The following is an 18,749-nucleotide window of genomic DNA, read 5'->3' on the forward strand; positions in this document are numbered from 1 at the left end:
CTCGCTTTTGCTGTGAAAAATGTAAAACAGTGGGAGAAGGTATTTCATCGTCACTTTGATCTGTGTCCTGACAGGGAAACAAAGGGAAGACGGGGGTCATTGTGGCGGCCTACATGCACTACAGCAAGATATCAGCAGGGTAATCTGCATCATTATTAATCCAACAAGGCACTCGTTATACAAGCATGTGTAAAGATCAATTATCCGTTTTGAATTTTCACCTGCCATCAAGGCTGCAAATTGGATAGCTACCTCTAAAATTGCCAACATGCATAACTAGAGTTACACATTTCTCTTTTGCTGAAATCAGATCAACCTTTTTGTCTCCATAATGTCTTTATTCACAGTTATATTTTGTTGTCATCAATGCCAAAACCCTTTTGTAGTTCTATCAATGTAATCACTGTAGGGCTGCAACTATAGCTTGTTTTGTCCAAACAACAGGCCAAACCCCAAATATATTCAGTTTACTATCACAAAGACTAAGAACAACTTTCAAATATTCAAGAGAAGCTGAAACCAATTAATTCTTGGCATTATTCCTTTAAAAACTAACTTATTATTCATTTATTATCAAATTTGTTGATGATTCATTTTCTGTTTAACGACTTATCGATTAATTGATTCATCATTTCAGCTCTAGATTACTGTCCTCAGTGCTTTCACATCTTGATTTTTGTTGGCGAGCCCTAAAAGAGGAAATGGAAATGTACAAAATGCCTATTGTATATTAGATTATATTGGTAGGCAAAGTCAGCAACAACAGTTATGATTTACTCTAGGCATACACCTCATTACCTCCAGACACACTAATATACAGAAAAACAGAAGGAGTCACGGGCCAAACAATAGTAAATTTATGCATAGTTTTCAAGCAGTTACACTGCAAGAAAATCACTGTTTCTACACCAGCGAACCCCATGTGCTATAGAAAATTAGATTTCTATCAAAATAACTACAACACTACTAAACAGTATAACATTTGACATTATAGTAATTTATTGATGTGCCCACATAGTAAAAAAAGTATATATGTATCTGCTGCTCATAAATGTAATTGAAATTAATTCAATACGTTTAAACTCTAATACAGTGTTTATGGCCAAAGTGTCCACTTAAAAAAATTACAATGCAAATGTTAACACATTAAGATGTAACAAACAGAACAGGAAGTAAAACATTGGTTTCCGTCAAGAGGTTAAGACAGAGATAATTTCCCAACATTGAGTCTACATCTAGTGTTTAAACTAGGATGTACAATGTACATACAGTGCAATTTATTAGAAATATGCTCGAGCCATATTCTAGTTTATTATAGCAGCAATAATTCTTCCTAATTTTTGTCTGCACAGATCTGTATTAAAGCATGTATTAATACACCTCTGGTTGTGTCCACAGAGCGGACCAGGCTCTCACCACACTAGCAATGAGAAAGTTCTGCGAGGACAAAGTCTCCTCTTCCCTACAGCCCTCTCAGAACAGGTGAGACACACTCATATATCTTTGTATCTCCTCCTCTTGTGCTGCTCTCATCACTATGTTTCCTCACGTCTCTTCTGCAGGTACATCTACTACTTTGGCGGGTTGCTGTCAGGTACCATCAAAATGAACAGCAGTCCTCTATTCCTCCACCAGATCCTCATTCCATCACTACCAAACTTCCAGGCGGGAGGAGGTCAGTTTTACTCAAACTAATGTTGTATAATAGCTTGCAGTGTAGTTACAGTAAGTCTTAGCTTCACATAGTGAACACAAAGTGTTTTACAGTGTTGAAGGGAAAAAAACAATAAAGCCTTTGTCAGCAAACTCTCCCCCTTTACAGTTTTTCTCCTCAACTTGTTTTCTGTATCTGCAGGTTTTTATCCATTCCTGAAAATCTACCAGTCCTTACAGCTCGTCTACACTTCAGGCATCTTGTAAGTTCATGACAAGTTGTCCAGTCACTGTGTTTTTTCAGCTCACCTCCTGCGGGCAGACTTCTTTCCTTCCCCTGTCCAACTGACAGATGTTGTCTATACAGGCTGCTGTCTGTGTTTAGGTGTAGGTTGGTCTGTGCTTATGTTAAAGTTAATGTTGTTTACCACTGTTTTACCCAACTGAGACATGTTTTTACTGGTTTTATGTGTGTTTTGAGCTGCTGTGGCAGTTGTTTTTTTATTCTGTGTATGTCTGCGTTTGTCCAGTGATCCCCAGAGCTCCAGGGCAAGGAAGCTGTGCGTGACTATGGAGCCAGCGCTTTTATTAAAGGGGGACATTATGGTGAGCAATAGCTTATTGTGCACTGTGTGTCACTAATTAGAAACCTTATTTTGATTTAAACCCTATCCATATCCATCCATACAGTATATCACTGCAATACAACTGCAAAGCCTTAAAGGGATAGTTCGGGTGTTTTGAAGTGGGGTTGAATGAGGTACTTATCCATAGTAGGTGTATTATTTACAGTAGATGACGGTCCGCATGCTCACAGCTTGGAGATACAGACAGGAGTAGTGGCACCGGAGCAAAGCAATACAGTGCTGTGGACGGGGACGGCAGAAAAACATATTTCCGCCACATAAAAGAAAGGCTCATCCCAAAAACTCGATATCCGTTTAAGTGTACGCTATATTTACCACCACTTTCACCGCTTTATCTTTCCGTCAGACTGCCCTTTCCGACGGGGAACTGAACTGAAAGTGAAACTTATCTATTCTCTCTCCAAAGCCAGCAGGCTCAGATGACAAAAACAGTATAGATACGTTTCACTTTCAGTTCAGTTCGCCGTCGGAAAATATTCTAAATATAGCGTAAACGTATATCTTTTTTTTTTACGTGAGTCTTTCTTTTATGTGGTCTAAAACACGTTTTTCTGCCGGCCCCGTCCACAGCAATGTATTGCTTTGCACTGGTGTCGGTCCATCTATCTGTATCTCCAAGCTAGGGATGTGCCCACCGTCATCTACTGTAGGTAATGCACATAGTATGGATAAGTACCTCATACAACCCCACTTCAAATCACCCTAACTATCCCTTTAATTGAAAAAAACATATATTTTTTTTCTTCTCTCCTCACCTTGATGCACTTTTATAACGTTTCCTTCAAAAAGCACTTGATTATTTTTAAAACACTTAAGCTCTAAATCCCCTGTAGACCATGAATATGCATGCTTAATTATTTCTTACGCTGTTTTGCATGCCTCTTTGAGAGGGTAAAAACATTCAGAGCCCTTAGCGACCTAGAAAGACTTGCAAGTACTTTTTTTTGTCTCGGCGGGTAATCAGTTGCCAACTTGCCACAACAGCGACACGCACCAAAGAATATATGATCCAAAGCACATTCAAATTTGATTTACGACATCAACTTTTTTGGGACGGTTCATGTGAAATGAGCCTTTGTATTTAAGTACATCGCTCTCTTACCTGCATCCCTCTCTGCAGGTGAAGTGCTACGACCGGCGGAGTCGAGCAGCAGAGAGGGAGGTGGTGTTCAGAGTCCAATTCCACACCTGCACTGTCCACGGAGCCCAGCTGTGGTTTGGCAAGACTGAACTGGACCTGGCCTGCACAGGTATGAAAAAACAGAGGCTCAATAGTTTCTTAGGAAATGCATGGAATGAAGGCATTACAGAAGAAAGTAGACTGAAGGGTATTTATGCTACATGTGCATGAGGAAAACTATGGTGCTATATCACTGCTGGGAGGTTGTTTAAATTATACTAGTGCTTTACTACACTAAAATATGAATATTGTAAACTAATGAAAGCATAAAAGGAACTTCCTTCTGTATATTTCTATTACTTCCTTGAAATGGTTTACACGGCTGTATAATTCAAGACCCACTTATCTTTCAGTCCATTGTGGTGTTGTGTGTGTATTTTGAGGCAAATATCAAAAGACAGTGTCAGTTTAGATCAAACAGAAATGCTTGTACATGGCTCAATAAGCAGCAGTCTCATGACAGATGCTCTAAGTGCTACATGCTGACGCATGCATACGATGTATAAATAATATTACCCACACTCGTGCACGAAAGGAAAAAACTCATTTCAGATACAATTCTTTAAAGTGTTATGCTTTGTTGATGATCTTTATTTATTAACTTTGGTGTTTCCACTTCACAGAATAAGAGCACTTTCTTGTGAATGTTTTTTATCAGTCTCTGTAGTTACAGCCTGGATATTTTAGTCGCTGCCTTTATGCTCGTTTTTCTGCAGATGACAGGTTCCCTCCAGACGCTACAGTCGAGTTTATCTTCTCCAATGGGCCGGAAAAAATGAAAGGTGAATATTATCACACTGTCGCTGCTTCTCTTGCTTTATTACATTTTCATATGCTTCATAACTAAATGTCTGCTTTCAAAGGTCGAGAATACCGCAAGAATGACGCCTCCATCAAAGTGGACTACAACACCTCGGACCCTGTGGTCAGATGGGATTCTTATGAGAACTTCAACCTGCACCACCAAGACAGCATTGAAAGTAAGAAACGTGCACACACACACACACAGGTGTGAAGAGCAAGTTAAGAGGGTCAAACATCACATCGCACTCCCTTCTTGTTTCTACCAGATATCTTTCATACGAGGGGCCCTCTGGACGGCAGCCTGTACGCCCAGGTGAGGAAGCGCCGCGGGCCGGGCTCGACTGCTTCAGCGCCGTCACCCAACGGATGCCTCACCAGCAGCCCGACTGTCAAGCCTCAAACTCCCAGCCAGCCCCAGCCTCTCCCCTACACCTCTGACTCTAGCCGCTACTCTGATCACCAGGAAGACGCCACTCCGTCCATAAACCGCCCGGAGAGAGAAATCACTGACTGTCCATCGAGGAAAGGAGACGGGGAAGTTGAGGCAAAAGACAAAAGAAGAGGAAAAGAGAAGGATAGAGAGACGGCGATTTTAGATGACGGAGACCCGCAAAGTCCTGGGGGTTTGAGGCGAGAGCAATCGTGTTGCGGTCGAGCAAAGTGTGGCGATGGCGGATGGGAGAGGGAGCGAGAGCCCTGCCTTTCTGACAGTCATTGCCTCGGCCGTTGCAACAGCGTTAAAAAGAATCCAAAAAGCCAAACTCTGCCGGCCTTGCCATCCAAATCCCCGCCTCCCCATTCAACTCATATGGAGCTCTGTCATCGACACAGTGCCCATCCTTTGCCAGAGTTACCATGGGAACGTCCACCGCCACCCCCACCCCTGCCCTGCCTCCTCAGGCCGTGCTACCCTTACTCCACCCCTGAACACACCCACCCACACAGCCACACCCTCCCAGCCTTAAACAGACTCTGCACTGGGGAAGAGTGTCACCTGCTCCATTATTCCAGCCACAATCCGGCCTCTCATCTCTCCCATCAATCACTGCCCTCTAGCCCCTACAGGGAAATGTACTTCAGCTCTCCACCACCGTCCTCTGGTTGCCCCTGTCGGGACTGCTCCAGCAGGCGAGAGCACCAATCAGCCTCCGTTAGAGCATTCCACCCACTGCATCCCGACCAATCAGAAAGCCCACACTGGTCCCAAGGAGTACAACGAACAAGAGAGGCGCCTCCGCTGTGGGAAAGTGAAAATCCATGGGAGGTGGCGAGAGAGGCAGAGTTCTGGCAGTGCAAATCAGCCATGCCAGCTTTCCGCGTCTGCCACTCCACTTTGGATCAGAGTCCAACCCCGGAGCCTAGGTACGCCATCGGGCCTCATCAGGGCTACCCCAGCCCCCAGTCTCTGATGGATGTGCGGGATGGAGCCAGCAGCGGGTACCACACCCCTCCACAGCCCCGCCACTCCTGTCCCTGCTCTCCTTATCAGTCCTCCCCAGCCGAGAGCCACGAGAGCCGGGGCTACGCCTCAGGGTACCACTCTGGATCAGCCTCGCCTTTGCCCGCTAGCAGCCCCTCTCCTGGGAGAGGCAGGCTGCCAGAGACTCCCTCTGGATCTAGAGAACAGCAGCACGCTGAGCATCACAAAGGTGATTGGATAGGTGGTTGGAGATACAGTGGGGATTGTTTTTATTACATTGAAATAACCAACACGTTCTCATCCCAACTCGTCACATGTGGACGCTTTGTCAGACCCTTCGGCGTCACTTTTCGGTCTCAGTAAACGCGTGCTTATTGTTGTGAATTAAACAAAACAAAACCACTTAGTTAGGTTTAGGAAAAACAACATGTTTGGGCCTGAAATGATTACATTATACAGTGAAAATGTGACTGGATGTTGTAAACACGTGACACGAATGAAGAACTGATTGTAAAGTGAAATGTATCACACGGGACATGAACAGCGGTCTCCTGGATGAAGAGCCTTGGGTTTGTTGGACCCATCCACCTCCCATCCCACCCACCCTGTGTGTCTCTTTTGCTCTTTAAACTACGTCACCACAGCACTTTCTCTGAGCGTTTACTGTTGCTGCGAATGGGTTTACATTGTAGATAATGGAAAGCCCAGTGCATCCCATTCCGGCTCTTAAGGGTGCTTTGTGCAGCGGTATCAAACGCAGACGGCCGTAACAAAGTGTCGGTATTTGACGCCCTGGGAATGAGAACGGGCTGGAGTAAAATGCTTGTTCTTCTTATTTTTCTCATTTCTTTGCTCTACCTTCATCTCATCTTGTTTTATCTCACTTCTCGAAGGGGAACAGGCCAAGGCTGATGTGGAGGATGACATATCCCAGGGTTCAGAGGGTAAATCAGACTCTAATGGACAGTCACGCACCCCTGGACTGGACTCTGATCATGACTACACAATCATTGGTAGCAGCAGCCCCACACACACAGAAGACAGGTGGGTGAATATTTTTTAGCTGAAAATAAAATTCATCCAGATTTGTAGCTAATAATCTTATTTCGTCCATTCTTCCTTAGTGTAACTGCTGATAGCCCTCTTCAAAGCCAAGCAACTTCACCACATCTGGAGTCCAGCACAAACAGCAGCAAAGCCGTCACACCAGTATCAAGAGAAACACAAAGCTCCAACATATCTATAAACTCCACAACACCATCAAGTGAGCAGAGTTTGAGCTCTGACGGAGCAGCCAAGATCACAGGAAGTGCAGAGGGATCTAACAAATTACAGCCTTCAAGCTATGCCACCGTCATCATCACCCCGGTCCAAGTGCAGCTCAATGGCTCTGCCCTTCCTAGCGATACCCCATCTGACAGCAGCAGAAGTGTATCCATGAACCCCTCTGCTAGTCTCAGTTCTAGCCCCTCCACCACTTCCCAAAATTCTCCTATTGGCTCCCCAGACCTTCAGACTTCTCCTCAGCGCTCTACAGACGCAGCAGGACAAAGACTGACTCCGGAAAGAGACAGCTCAGCCGACACCAAACCACCATCACCTGTGCCTGACGGATATCACACACCAACCTTTCCCTTAGCATCCTATTACTACCCATTACTAAACGTCCCTCACGTACCATACACTGGGTACACTGCAGTCACCATCCCCGCCGTCCAGCCACCGCTACCTGAGAAGAAACGTCTCTCGTCCACGCCGGGATACCTAAACGGACACAACTCACTATACCGGGGCTCCTCAGCTCCTTCCCCCACGCACCACGTTACTTTCTCCCCCTTGGTGGGAGAGCAGAGACGCGGGTCTTCACAACACAGCTATAGGGAGGAATCAGACATCAGGGTCAATGCGAAGTTTGTCCAGGACAGCTCCAAGTACTGGTACAAACCAGGCATCTCCAGAGACCAAGGTGAGGATGATGAGGGATATGCAACAATCCAATCTTGTTTGACCATTAATGATGAAGTCATACTGTATAATGAAACGTCATACATCATAACAGCAGGGTGACAAAAGACATGTAACCCATATGTTGTCATTGTTGCGTCTCTTATTTCACACGACAACACCCATACTCTAATGCATCTTCTCTACCGTAGCCATCGCTGTTTTGAAGGACAAGGGACCAGGAACTTTCCTCATCAGAGACAGTAACTCCTTCCAGGGGGCCTACGGCCTGGCCCTCAAGGTGGCCACGCCTCCTCCTAATGCCAACATCACCGGCAGCAAAGGTATCCATGATCCAGGGTCCTGGTATTCTGCATGCTGGCTCACTGTCACATCGCCATGCCTCCCACCCGCATACAACAGAGCCATCGATAGTGTTAGTAGCAACACCTGTGCTTTTCCTACTATGACAAGTCAAAATGCCTACTGTGAAAAAGGCCTAAGGTCACATCACACTCCCATTCAACAAACTATGTAGAGAAATTTGATGCCAAATTGTGTACTTCAACGGTTGATTAGTTACATGATTTTCATACATCTATTCAGACTGTTTAAACATCCAAAAATGACTGCTGATGGGTTTGCAAAGAAGATACTTGCCATCAGATAAGTGTAAAAAATCACAGAAAACATCCGATTCGAATCGTACACGTTTTTGTATTTTTGATCATGCATCCTTATAGAATATGTTCTGCATTATACAGTCTGTCTTTATTATCATCCTCACTCCCTCCCTCTCACCCTCCTCGCCTCTCTCCCAGGGGACCCTCTGGAACAGCTGGTGAGACACTTCCTCATCGAGACCGGGCCACGGGGAGTGAAGATCAAGGGCTGTCAGAACGAGTCCTACTTTGGTCAGTTATAGGAGAGACACAACTGCATATATTTCACATATTTTAATTATGTAGGAGATATTGAAATTGATCTTTTTTTTTACTTGTAAACCTAGAGAAAGTGTTTTTATTTACTTCCTTCTCAGTCCCCTGTTATCTTCATTTTAATGTCTTCTAATCCGTCATAATCATCATCTGTGTTCACTTCTTTTCTCTTCCTGTCTTTGTCTCAGGAAGTTTATCTGCCCTGGTGTACCAGCATTCAATCACTCCCATCTCTCTGCCATGTGCCCTTCGCGTCCCAGAAAAAGGTAAAATCACTATCATTACATTTAGATGTCATGATTCTTATTCCAAGACTTTCTAAGACATATTTATTATGAGGGAACAATTCAACACATCAAAAAATAGCAGGTTATTATAACAGCTATATACTGGATCGTCAACAATTTAGACGGTATTGTTATGTAACTGAAGACTATCATGTTTCAGATCTGGTTGGGGAGCTTCACGAGACGCAGAGTGCAACAAACACCAGCACGGCGGCTGATCTCCTCAAACAAGGAGCAGGTAGCACATGGGCTTGTTTTGTTTTTAGTGATTCTGCTGTTACATGGATTTACATAGAGGACATATCACATGCAGTGCAATAGTTGCAGTTCTTAGTTTCAACCTTTTTATTGATGCGTGTGTAATACAGAAAGGGCACCACAGTCGATAGTGGAAAAGCACACAACACCGAGGGATTTTAAGAATGATAAAGAAAGAAAAAGCACAGTAACCAAATGGAACAACCCTCCCACCCACATCCCCCTTGGAAATAATAATAACAATAACCAAGAAAAACAAAGATTTAAAAAAAAAAATGTTAATAAATAAATGAATTTATAGAAATCTAAAAATACTAAATAAATACATTTAAATAAATACACTAAAATAAGTAAATAAAAATAAAACATAAAAAAAAAAAATAATTAATTAATTAAAAAAAAAATATATATATATATATATGTATATGTATATATATATACATATACATATATATATATATATGAAAAAAATAAATATATATATGTATATGTATATGTATATATAGTTTCAGTTCTTACTTTTGACCAGCAGAGACTGCTCAAGCCTCATAGTTTCCCAAAACTATAAGAGTATACATGTTTATGTTAATCCATATTTTCTCATCTCTCTCGTACACAAGCCTGCAACGTGCTCTACCTGAACTCTATGGAAACCGAGTCGTTGACGGGCCCTGAGGCAATCTCAAAGGCAACCAAGTGTACTTTGGCCCTGAGTCCACGTCCAGTGGCAACAGTGGTCCACTTCAAAGTGTCTTCTCAGGGCATCACTCTCACCGACAGCAAAAGAAGGTACAACACTTTCTCATCCCAACTCGTCCCATACCGCCACTTTGTCCCGCCCCTTGGCGTCACTTTATTTTTGGCATCAAAACCACTATAGTTAGGTTTAGGAAAGAACGACATGGTTGGGCTTAAAACTACTACGTTTGAACATTGAAAATGACACTGAATGTTGTGAACAAAGGACACGAACGAACAACTGATTCTAAAGTGAGAGTGAAACTTAAACTGACAAACAATTAATATTATAGTTAATAAAAAACGCCTGGTGCGTTTCATACCGGCGCTAAAGGGTGTCTTGTGCGGCGGTACTAAACGCTGACAAAGCCTCTGTATTTGACGCCCAGGGAATGAGAACAGGCTGGTCTGACACAGTATGTACACCAGTTTGACAGGAAACGTTCTAAATAGGATACTTAAAGCTAATGCCAAAGACAAATGAATCATAATATTGTTTGTGTGTGTGTCCAGGCTATTTTTCAGGAGACACTACCCAATCAACAGCGTGACTTTCAGCAGTCTCAACCCCAAAGACCAGAGGTAGGTCACCGAGACATATGACAGTATGATTTAATTAAAAAAAACTATATATGCTTGTACATGTTACTGCTGATTATCTTTAGTAAAGGCAGTGACATCTGTGTGCTTTCTGCTGCTGCACAAATACATCCTGTATTGACTTATATTTTGTAAATATAAGTTCTCTGTGATTTGTCTGGAGAATGTGTTTTGTCATTCATGTTTTCCTACGTTTATGTCTCCGTGTCTCTATTTGTGTGCCCGTGCTTCAGGTGGACTAATTCTGATAGCACGTCAAGCAAGTAAGTGCTTGCTTCTCTGTGTTTTTCTTGGCGAATGATATTACCGACTGGTACAGTGTGCTACTTCGCATGGCAGTTAATCACAATCAGATTTGTTGCTCAATTGGGTTTCTTTCAGTGTCAATTATTATTATAAGCTCTCCCGTCTCTTGACCTCTCACATCTCCTTTTTGCTGCAGGATGTTTGGCTTCGTGGCGAGGCGGACAGGCAGCGCTACGGAGAACGTATGTCACCTGTTTGCAGAGATGGACCCCGAGCAACCTGCAGTGGCCATTGTCAACTTTATCAACAAAGTCATGCTGGGACCACAGCTACGCAGATGAGAGAGGAGGAGAATCTGAAAACTGGACTATTGGGGATCTGGGGGAGATGTTAATATGATTTTTAATGAAGTGCGTGTGACTACATTTTGTTCTTGCATTAGTGCAGGTGGCACCACTGTGCTCGGCTGTATGACTGAATCACTGCTCTGTAGGGCGATGTATTGTTTATATGCCAGTTTACAGAGCAAACAGTTAGAAAAAAATAGTTTGATAAGCCAAAGACTGACCTCTGAACTTTGGTAACCTTTGCCAAATGAGATTAAAATAAGAGTTTGGGTTTTTTTTTTTGTTTGTTTTGCTGTTGATAAAGTTGTTTTATTTGTAATTCTGTTTCAAACAGTTCACATAATGTACAACAAACTTCACAAGCTGCGTAAGTGACAATCCATGTACCACACTGTTATTAAAGTTTCTCTACATCAACAGTTAAAGGTAAAGGAGAAACCGTTAAGAAGTCTTCAAGTAGTAAAATATAAGAGCCATGTTTTAAGGTGTAAAGTGGCATAAAGTGGACCTTATGCAATGTGAGAAAGAGTAAAAGAAGTAATCTGAGGGTGTCTTTGACTACAATTTAACTCAGTTGGTTAGATATCGGTACATATTTTAAAAAATCAACATTTTGTTCTCGATGCAACTATACTATTATAAGTGTATTTTTGTTGATGAGTGATAACCACAGATGTTGTAGCGTATTATGCTAAACCTGCTAAACAAAATGTTATGTGGCTAAACTACATAAGCAAGTAAAAGGGAGGGCAACCTTAATTAAAACAGAGTAAACAAATAAGTAATTTTAAAGATCGTGGACAGGACCTGAATATTTACAACATTTCTACAGCTGCAAATAATAAAAATAAAAGCCTATGTGGACACTTACTTACTTTGTGAAGTTCAAAATGTGGTGAGAAAATATACAATGTCTGCAATGTTGGTGATGTCAGTATAAAAAGAGTCGGTACCAGAAAAGTCTTTCCATATCACATATTAGTCCATATTTAACTAACCAATATCCACGGCATGGAGCTTCACTTTAAGCCAAAGACTTCATTATTGTGTTAAGATATTTTTTAAAGTTTTTTTTTTTCAATACATGTTTGTTGTTTGGTATTTGTGTGTTTTCTATAAACTGATACATTATTTAGATGACTTCAGCACAATTATTATTTTTCATAATGGATTTTTATGTAAAAAGAAGTAATATATTTTAGGCCTCTGAGAAGAACGGTGTATGTCATATTTGACAGGAAGTTTTAAGTAATAAAAATCGAATCAAATGCAAAAAAGTGTGTGCCTCATCATTTATAGGCTTCATGTAAAAATATGTTAAAGATATTTTAAGTATTTGCAGACCAAATCATATATTTGTTGTTACCAGCTAAGACCTGATGTAAATGTAGTAGGTCTGATTAAAGTCTTGTATCATTTCCCTCATATTCTCATCGAATCAAATGCAAAGTGTATGCCTCATTATTTATAGGCTTCATGTAAAAATATGTTAAGATATTTTATGCATTTGCAGACCCAATCATATATTTGTTTTTACCTTTATAGTTACCAGCTACGAGCATGTAAACATAGTAGGTCTAATTAAAGTCTTGTATCATTTCCCTCATATTCTCAGCGAATCAAATGCAAAGTGTATGCCTCATCATTTAAAGGCTTCCTTTAAAATATGTTAAGATATTTTATGTATTTGCAGACCAAATCATATATTTGTTGTTACCAACTAAGACCACATGTAAAATGTAGTAGGTCTGATTAAACTCTTGCATAATTTCCCTCATATTCTCAGCGTTTGCACTTACCTATCAACTTGAAACAACTCAATTCATGACATGCATTCATAACTTTTAACAAGTTGACGGGGTCAAAAGGATGAGGTCCCACCGAGATTTGAACTCGGATCGCTGGATTCAAAGTCCAGAGTGCTAACCATTACACCATGGGACCATTCACGCCTATGTCAACCACAGGACTGTATTTATGAGTAAGCTTTGGTCTGTTTCTGAGGTCTATGTTGTTTATGATTGAGGATGTTAACTCGCAGAGTATTATCTCATCAAACAGTGCGCTATTAGAGAGATTAAACTCTTAAATCAAAGTGCCAACTGCCACATTTCTCGTCATTACTAGTTAGCTAACGACGGTTAACCGAGCTAACTCAGAATCAGAAGTAGATTGTTATTAACACACGCATCCATCTAGAGGTGCAGACAGTCGACCACGTCAGGTCGAACCGAGCCGACCGATGAATATATATGTTATCAAATAAATTACTGAAGGTTTGAGGGTCACGTCAATTACTTTCACGAATGTATGCTAGCTGCTAGCTGCTATAGCTAGCTACTCCATATCCGTTTTCAGCTCCTCAAAATAAAAGCTCTCTTTTCAAAATAAAGGTTTGGATTATTTTATCCTCCTGAGACACAGCCCATTCACGTGTGTCCTCGGCCATGGACATTTTGTCCACATGCATATCCTTTTACTCTTTTGACTTACTCTATCAACCCCTGGTGTCTTGTAAAGAGGACATCCCAGGCTTTCCAGTGTTATGGCATGTGCTTTTTTTAATCAAGTTGAATGTATTCTTGGTTTAACATCACTTTACGGCCGTAATCTGTTCATTGTTTTAGTCTTTTCACACTGAAATGGTCATGTGGTCCACTACAGTGGACATGCTGCAAAATAAAAAATAAAGTTCAAAAAGCCTAAATTGTAAGATTTTCTTTTAATCCTAAATAGGAAGGAAATCACACAAAAAAGTAATTGGAAGACTTTTTTTACTCGGTTCCCAGGAGGATATAAGAGCTAAAAGGTGTCAAACTATTTTATTAATTATGTGAGTTTATAGACTAAAATATTGCGATGCAAACATTTGAACATTGTTTTTCATGGAAGCAACATCCAAATGTAAGCATTGCTTACACTTGCATTAGGCAGAATGTTTTTGGCATCATTGGGCAAAAACTCCATAATAACCTTTTCAGCATATTGTAATTCAAGTGTTCTGAGAGAAAATTAGACCTGTGCACCTCCTCGTGGCTCTGTTTTCAGACATTAAAAAATCTAGCTTGTGACGGGAGACTTTGGCCAATCACAGGCTCTGACTGGTTGTTTTCCTCGGTCTTTGAAATCTTGCAGATGCCATTAGAAGCACCGGAGGACACAGAGGCACATGATTTTATTTCAGACTACCTGTCTCATGCACTACTGTCAGGATATTGTGACCATTTTATAAAAATGACATTTTTTAATCATATTTGCTCCATATCTACCCACTGCTGCTTTAAAACACATCACATTTTAAACAACAAACATGCAGTGTCAAGTCACAGTATACAACCACAAACACAAATGTTAAAAACACATAAAACACAACATACAGTATATACTACAAAGTCAGGTGCCCAGGAAGACAGACAAGAAAAAAACATATCTTGCTACGGATTGATTTGGCCAGTGACGGGAGACTTTGGCCAATCACAGGTCATTTCAGAGAGAGCGTTCCTGTTGGCTGTGCTCCGGCTGGTGGGCGGTGCTTGGTATGAACCTCAACTGATCTCAACATGGCTGTCGGGTCACAAACGTTCTCACTTTACAGCTAAACAGTTCACTACAAGATGTTTCTGAAAACATTTGAGGAGAGAAATAGTTATTACAGTAACAGAATATCGATTCATATTTGATCAGCGCTGCCTAGTAGTTGATTTGAGTTTGTGAGAGATTGACAGCTGCTCAGAGATGGCAAGGCTCCAGCTCGGCTCTGATTGGTTGTTTCCTCCAGTCTATGAAATCTTGCAGATGCCATTAGGAGCACCTGAGGACACCTGAGGACACCTGAGGACACCTGAGGACACCTGAGGACACCTGAGGACACCTGAGGACACAGAGGCACATGTTGTTTTTTCAGATTACTGGTTTCATGCACTACTGTCAGAATATAGTGACCGTTTTATAAAAATAACTTTTTTTAATCATTTTTGCTCCATTTCTACCCACTGCTGCTTTAACTAATTAGGAAAGAAAAATATCATTGCCTTGGGAAAAAGGAGTCTTGAGTAAAGTAGCCTTCATCTGATTAGGAAAACAAAATAAGAAAGTCACCAACTACCTAGGTGCTTTTAAGTAACCCCCAGCTGCTCAGTGGCTGTGGGTAAAAGATTGTACCTGGGTTGGTTGGTTTGTCCATTATACACAACCAACAGGCCACTTTTGACCTACTTTTAGTAAGTGTGCCAAAGCACCTAATAATTAACCAAACACTAAGTGTTTTTCAAGCCCATCTGTTCTCTCAACACTTGATCCAGACTGGGTTGGGAGATGTAATGAGTGAGGGGTAGTCACTTTATTATATACTATAATATTATAACATCATCATGCTTATTTATTTTTCCTGTTTTGCTGTGGAGCAATAAATACTCCAATTTGGTGTGAGTGCTTGGAACCAGCTGCAACCAGTTGCATAGCAGCACATTTCATTGGCAGGCGCCCTGGGATTCATGGCTGACTTCCTCGTGCCATTTAAAAAAAAAAAAAAAATGCAACACTAAGATTTGGCGCTGTAATGTTGTGGACCCATGTGTGATAGGAGGATACAGTATAGTAAATTAGAGTAATCAGTGGCCATGTCGTCCCTCATCCTCCCAGGAGAGGGAACTAGAGGGACCATGTGTAGTTAATCCTCTTGGGTAGTCAGATCTCCATATTGCAGCTCCCAGCGAGCCTCTGGAGGAAAATGGTATACGGTTTCAGATTTTTCTGCCTCTGAGTGAAAGATCACAGCCAGTCCCGCTGCATCGCTAAATCTGAGAGCTAGATCCTGTAGCAACTGTAATACCTGTTTTCAATCAAATCCTGTTATTTCTGTGCTTTATGAAGAACTGTAGGAGGCCAGGAACAGCTCCCACCCCCCTCTTGGATATCTTCTGAGGAATTATTAAAAAGAAAAATAACCTTTGGTCCCTTGAGTCAATATTTGAGGAAGAAGAAAAAAAGGAATTCCAACAATGCTCAATATTTGCTGCAACACAAAACTTTGAAGACAAGAAAGAGATATCTGTTTACATGAGTAAAACCCTATGAGCTCACACAATACTACTAAACACATTGTGTGTATCATTCACTAGTAAGGCTACTCCCTACTTGTTTTTTTTATTAACAATTTGTATTGGTTTATTATTAATGCCATAAGAAAGAAATTCTGTTATGATACACTTCATTACTTCACTGATTATTTTATTGACACCACCAATTATTATATATTATCAAGCCTTACATTGTAGTAGTTTACTTACAGTTTAGTACAGTTTTGAGGCACTTGTACTTTATTTCAATATTTCCATATTTTGTGAATCTTAATAGTTTTACTCCACTACATTTCAGATGGTAATAAAACTCCACGTTTAACTGTTGCAGATTAAATTTAATGAATCCAATTGAATATTACATATCTGATCCAGCTACAGCGTTACAAGTTTTTTTTTAATTTAATTTAATTTGATCAACTTTAATTTAATTTGATCAACTTTTATTTGATCAACTTTTATTTTATTTTATAAGAACATACAGGACTGTGGAAGACAGTACAAATGGTACAAAACAGTACGATGACATTTGGTTATAAACTTAACAGTCTGATGGCACTGAGGACGAACTGTCCTGATCCTGTTGGCTCTGTAAATAATACTCTGGTAATGTTTCCCAGAAGGTAAAAGACTGACTGCATAGTTTGGGGCTCAAGGAAGAGTGTGGTCTCGGATGATCCTGTGGGCCTCCTTCAAGCGTCTCCTGCGGCAAATGTCCTGGAGGGTTGATCATTTATTGCCTGTGAGAAATGCTGTTTACATCACCTGCTGTACAGCTTTACAGTCCAGGGTCGGAGCTGCTTGGACATCACACAGTGATGCCGCTGCTACAGATGACTCTCCATGTAGCACATGTAGAAGGTAGTGAGGATCTACAGAGCTAAGCTGAATTATTTACATGTCAGCATCAAGCAGTATCGCTGATCTAAAGGAACTTGAAATTGTCTCCACTGAGGGTGTATTGATGAGAAGGAGGGGGTTTCTTCCTCGTCTTTGCTGCTTCCTGAAGTCCACAATTATCTCTTTCACCTTGTTGTCCTGGCACCATATTTGAGTCTCACCTCTGCTTCACATGTAGACTTGGCACTGTCAAATATGATGTTTGTATAAGCACAGAAAACTAGATTATTAGAAAATATTGCAAGAAAGAGAATAATGGGTTTATATGCACTAAATTCATCTTTTATTTTTTGTATTTTATTTAACCTTTATTTAACCAGGGAAATTTCATTTAGATTAGAAAATCTCTTTTTCAAGAGAGCCCTGCCCAAGACAGCAGCAATGGGGAGTTTCAAATAAGATACACACAAACATTTAAAAGACGTTAAACAAACCATAATGTATTTCAGATAACATACACACAAACATTTAAACCTGCAGTAGGCAGAATGTTTTTGGCATCATTGCGCAAAAAAATCCATAATGACCTTTCAACATATTCAATTCAAGTTTCCTGAGAGAAAACTAGACTTCTGCACCACTCTTCATGGCTCTGTTTTCAGGCTTTAAAAAATCTAGCCTGTGACGGGAGACTTTGGCCAATCACAGGCTCTGATTGGTTGTTTTCCTCCGGTCTGTGAAATCTTGTAGATGTCATTAGGAGCACCGGAGGACACAGAGGCACATGATTTTATTTCAGACTACCTGTCTTATGCACTACTGTCAGGATATAGGGACCATTTTATAAAAATAACCTTTTTAATCATATTTGCTCCATTTCTACCCACTGCAGCTTTAAAACACATTTTAAACAACAAACATGCAGTGTCAAGTCACAGTATACAACCTACACACAAATGTTAAAAACACATAAAACACAACATACAGTATCTACTACAAAATCAGGTGCCCAGGAAGACAGACAAGAAGAAACATATCTTGCTATGGATTGATTTGGCCTCCAGACCCTTCACTAAATTTTAAAAGCTGTAATTGATATCAACCTATCTATCTCTAAATCGGTCTGCAAACAGTTCCAGTCTGCAGCGGCAGAGAACATAAAGGCCTGTTTGCCCATTTCAGTGCGAGCCATACAGGGACAGAGAGTAAGAGGGTGTCATTTGAGTGCACACAATAATCACTAGTTTTAGTGGAGATATACCCACAAAGATAGGAGGGGAGCAGACCAAGGAAGGACTTATAAATAAATAAGTGCCAATGAGTAAGTCTGAAGGCCATGCCTACTCTTAAACCTCTGCTTACCAGCAGCAAGTGTATTCTGAATTTTGTTATATAAGAAATCTATTATTCCTAATGTTGCATATGGGTCTAAATTTTACAAATAACCTACTGTTTAGTAGAGGATGTTACAGACATCGAGCTATTACTGAAAGCCAGAAATAGTCTTCTTTCATGAAAACTTGACTGTACTGATGGCTGTGGTGTCGTTCTCAAACTGATGAAAGTGTGCTGTGTCTCACAGTTATGTGTGATGGCATGAGTTTGGCACGCAGTCTTGGATGTCCGCAGCGCTGAGAACGAGTGGAGAAAGTGCCAATCTTTCAGTTGCACATGGTGGTGCTCGCACATATAGTCCCTGAGGATGAGGAGAATTATATGAAGGCTGTGCTGTAATCAACAGTATTCTCACATATATGCACTTTATATCC

At 40.9% G+C, this 18,749-nt stretch overlaps 1 protein-coding gene and 1 non-coding gene across 4 annotated transcripts in view; one reads left to right on the top strand and one right to left on the bottom strand.

Annotated features, from left to right (window-relative positions):
* Positions 1-12,354, top strand: part of LOC141764422 (tensin-2-like) — a 34,708-nt gene extending 22,354 nt beyond the window's left edge. For 2 of the 3 annotated variants that reach the window (XM_074629673.1, XM_074629690.1), the window contains 19 exons: positions 75-139; positions 1,399-1,482; positions 1,563-1,675; positions 1,856-1,916; positions 2,184-2,259; positions 3,421-3,550; positions 4,197-4,262; positions 4,344-4,460; positions 4,551-5,933; positions 6,598-6,748; positions 6,829-7,670; positions 7,861-7,992; positions 8,470-8,562; positions 8,775-8,852; positions 9,034-9,111; positions 9,752-9,920; positions 10,383-10,451; positions 10,703-10,732; positions 10,912-12,354. In XM_074629673.1, coding sequence (XP_074485774.1) covers positions 75-139; positions 1,399-1,482; positions 1,563-1,675; positions 1,856-1,916; positions 2,184-2,259; positions 3,421-3,550; positions 4,197-4,262; positions 4,344-4,460; positions 4,551-5,933; positions 6,598-6,748; positions 6,829-7,670; positions 7,861-7,992; positions 8,470-8,562; positions 8,775-8,852; positions 9,034-9,111; positions 9,752-9,920; positions 10,383-10,451; positions 10,703-10,732; positions 10,912-11,056 — 3,882 coding nt within the window. In that variant the 3' untranslated portion in view covers positions 11,057-12,354. The remainder of the gene's footprint in view (positions 1-74; positions 140-1,398; positions 1,483-1,562; positions 1,676-1,855; positions 1,917-2,183; positions 2,260-3,420; positions 3,551-4,196; positions 4,263-4,343; positions 4,461-4,550; positions 5,934-6,597; positions 6,749-6,828; positions 7,671-7,860; positions 7,993-8,469; positions 8,563-8,774; positions 8,853-9,033; positions 9,112-9,751; positions 9,921-10,382; positions 10,452-10,702; positions 10,733-10,911) is intronic. The other variant, XM_074629680.1, reaches the window with a different exon arrangement.
* A 580-nt stretch (positions 12,355-12,934) lies between these two features.
* Positions 12,935-13,006, bottom strand: trnaq-uug (transfer RNA glutamine (anticodon UUG)). Its single transcript has one exon. It is a non-coding gene; the product is annotated as a tRNA-Gln (tRNA).
* Positions 13,007-18,749: the final 5,743 nt, after the last annotated feature.

The sequence above is a fragment of the Sebastes fasciatus genome, chromosome 1, assembly GCF_043250625.1.
Source record: "Sebastes fasciatus isolate fSebFas1 chromosome 1, fSebFas1.pri, whole genome shotgun sequence".
In the NCBI taxonomy this organism is placed as follows: domain Eukaryota; kingdom Metazoa; phylum Chordata; class Actinopteri; order Perciformes; family Sebastidae; genus Sebastes; species Sebastes fasciatus.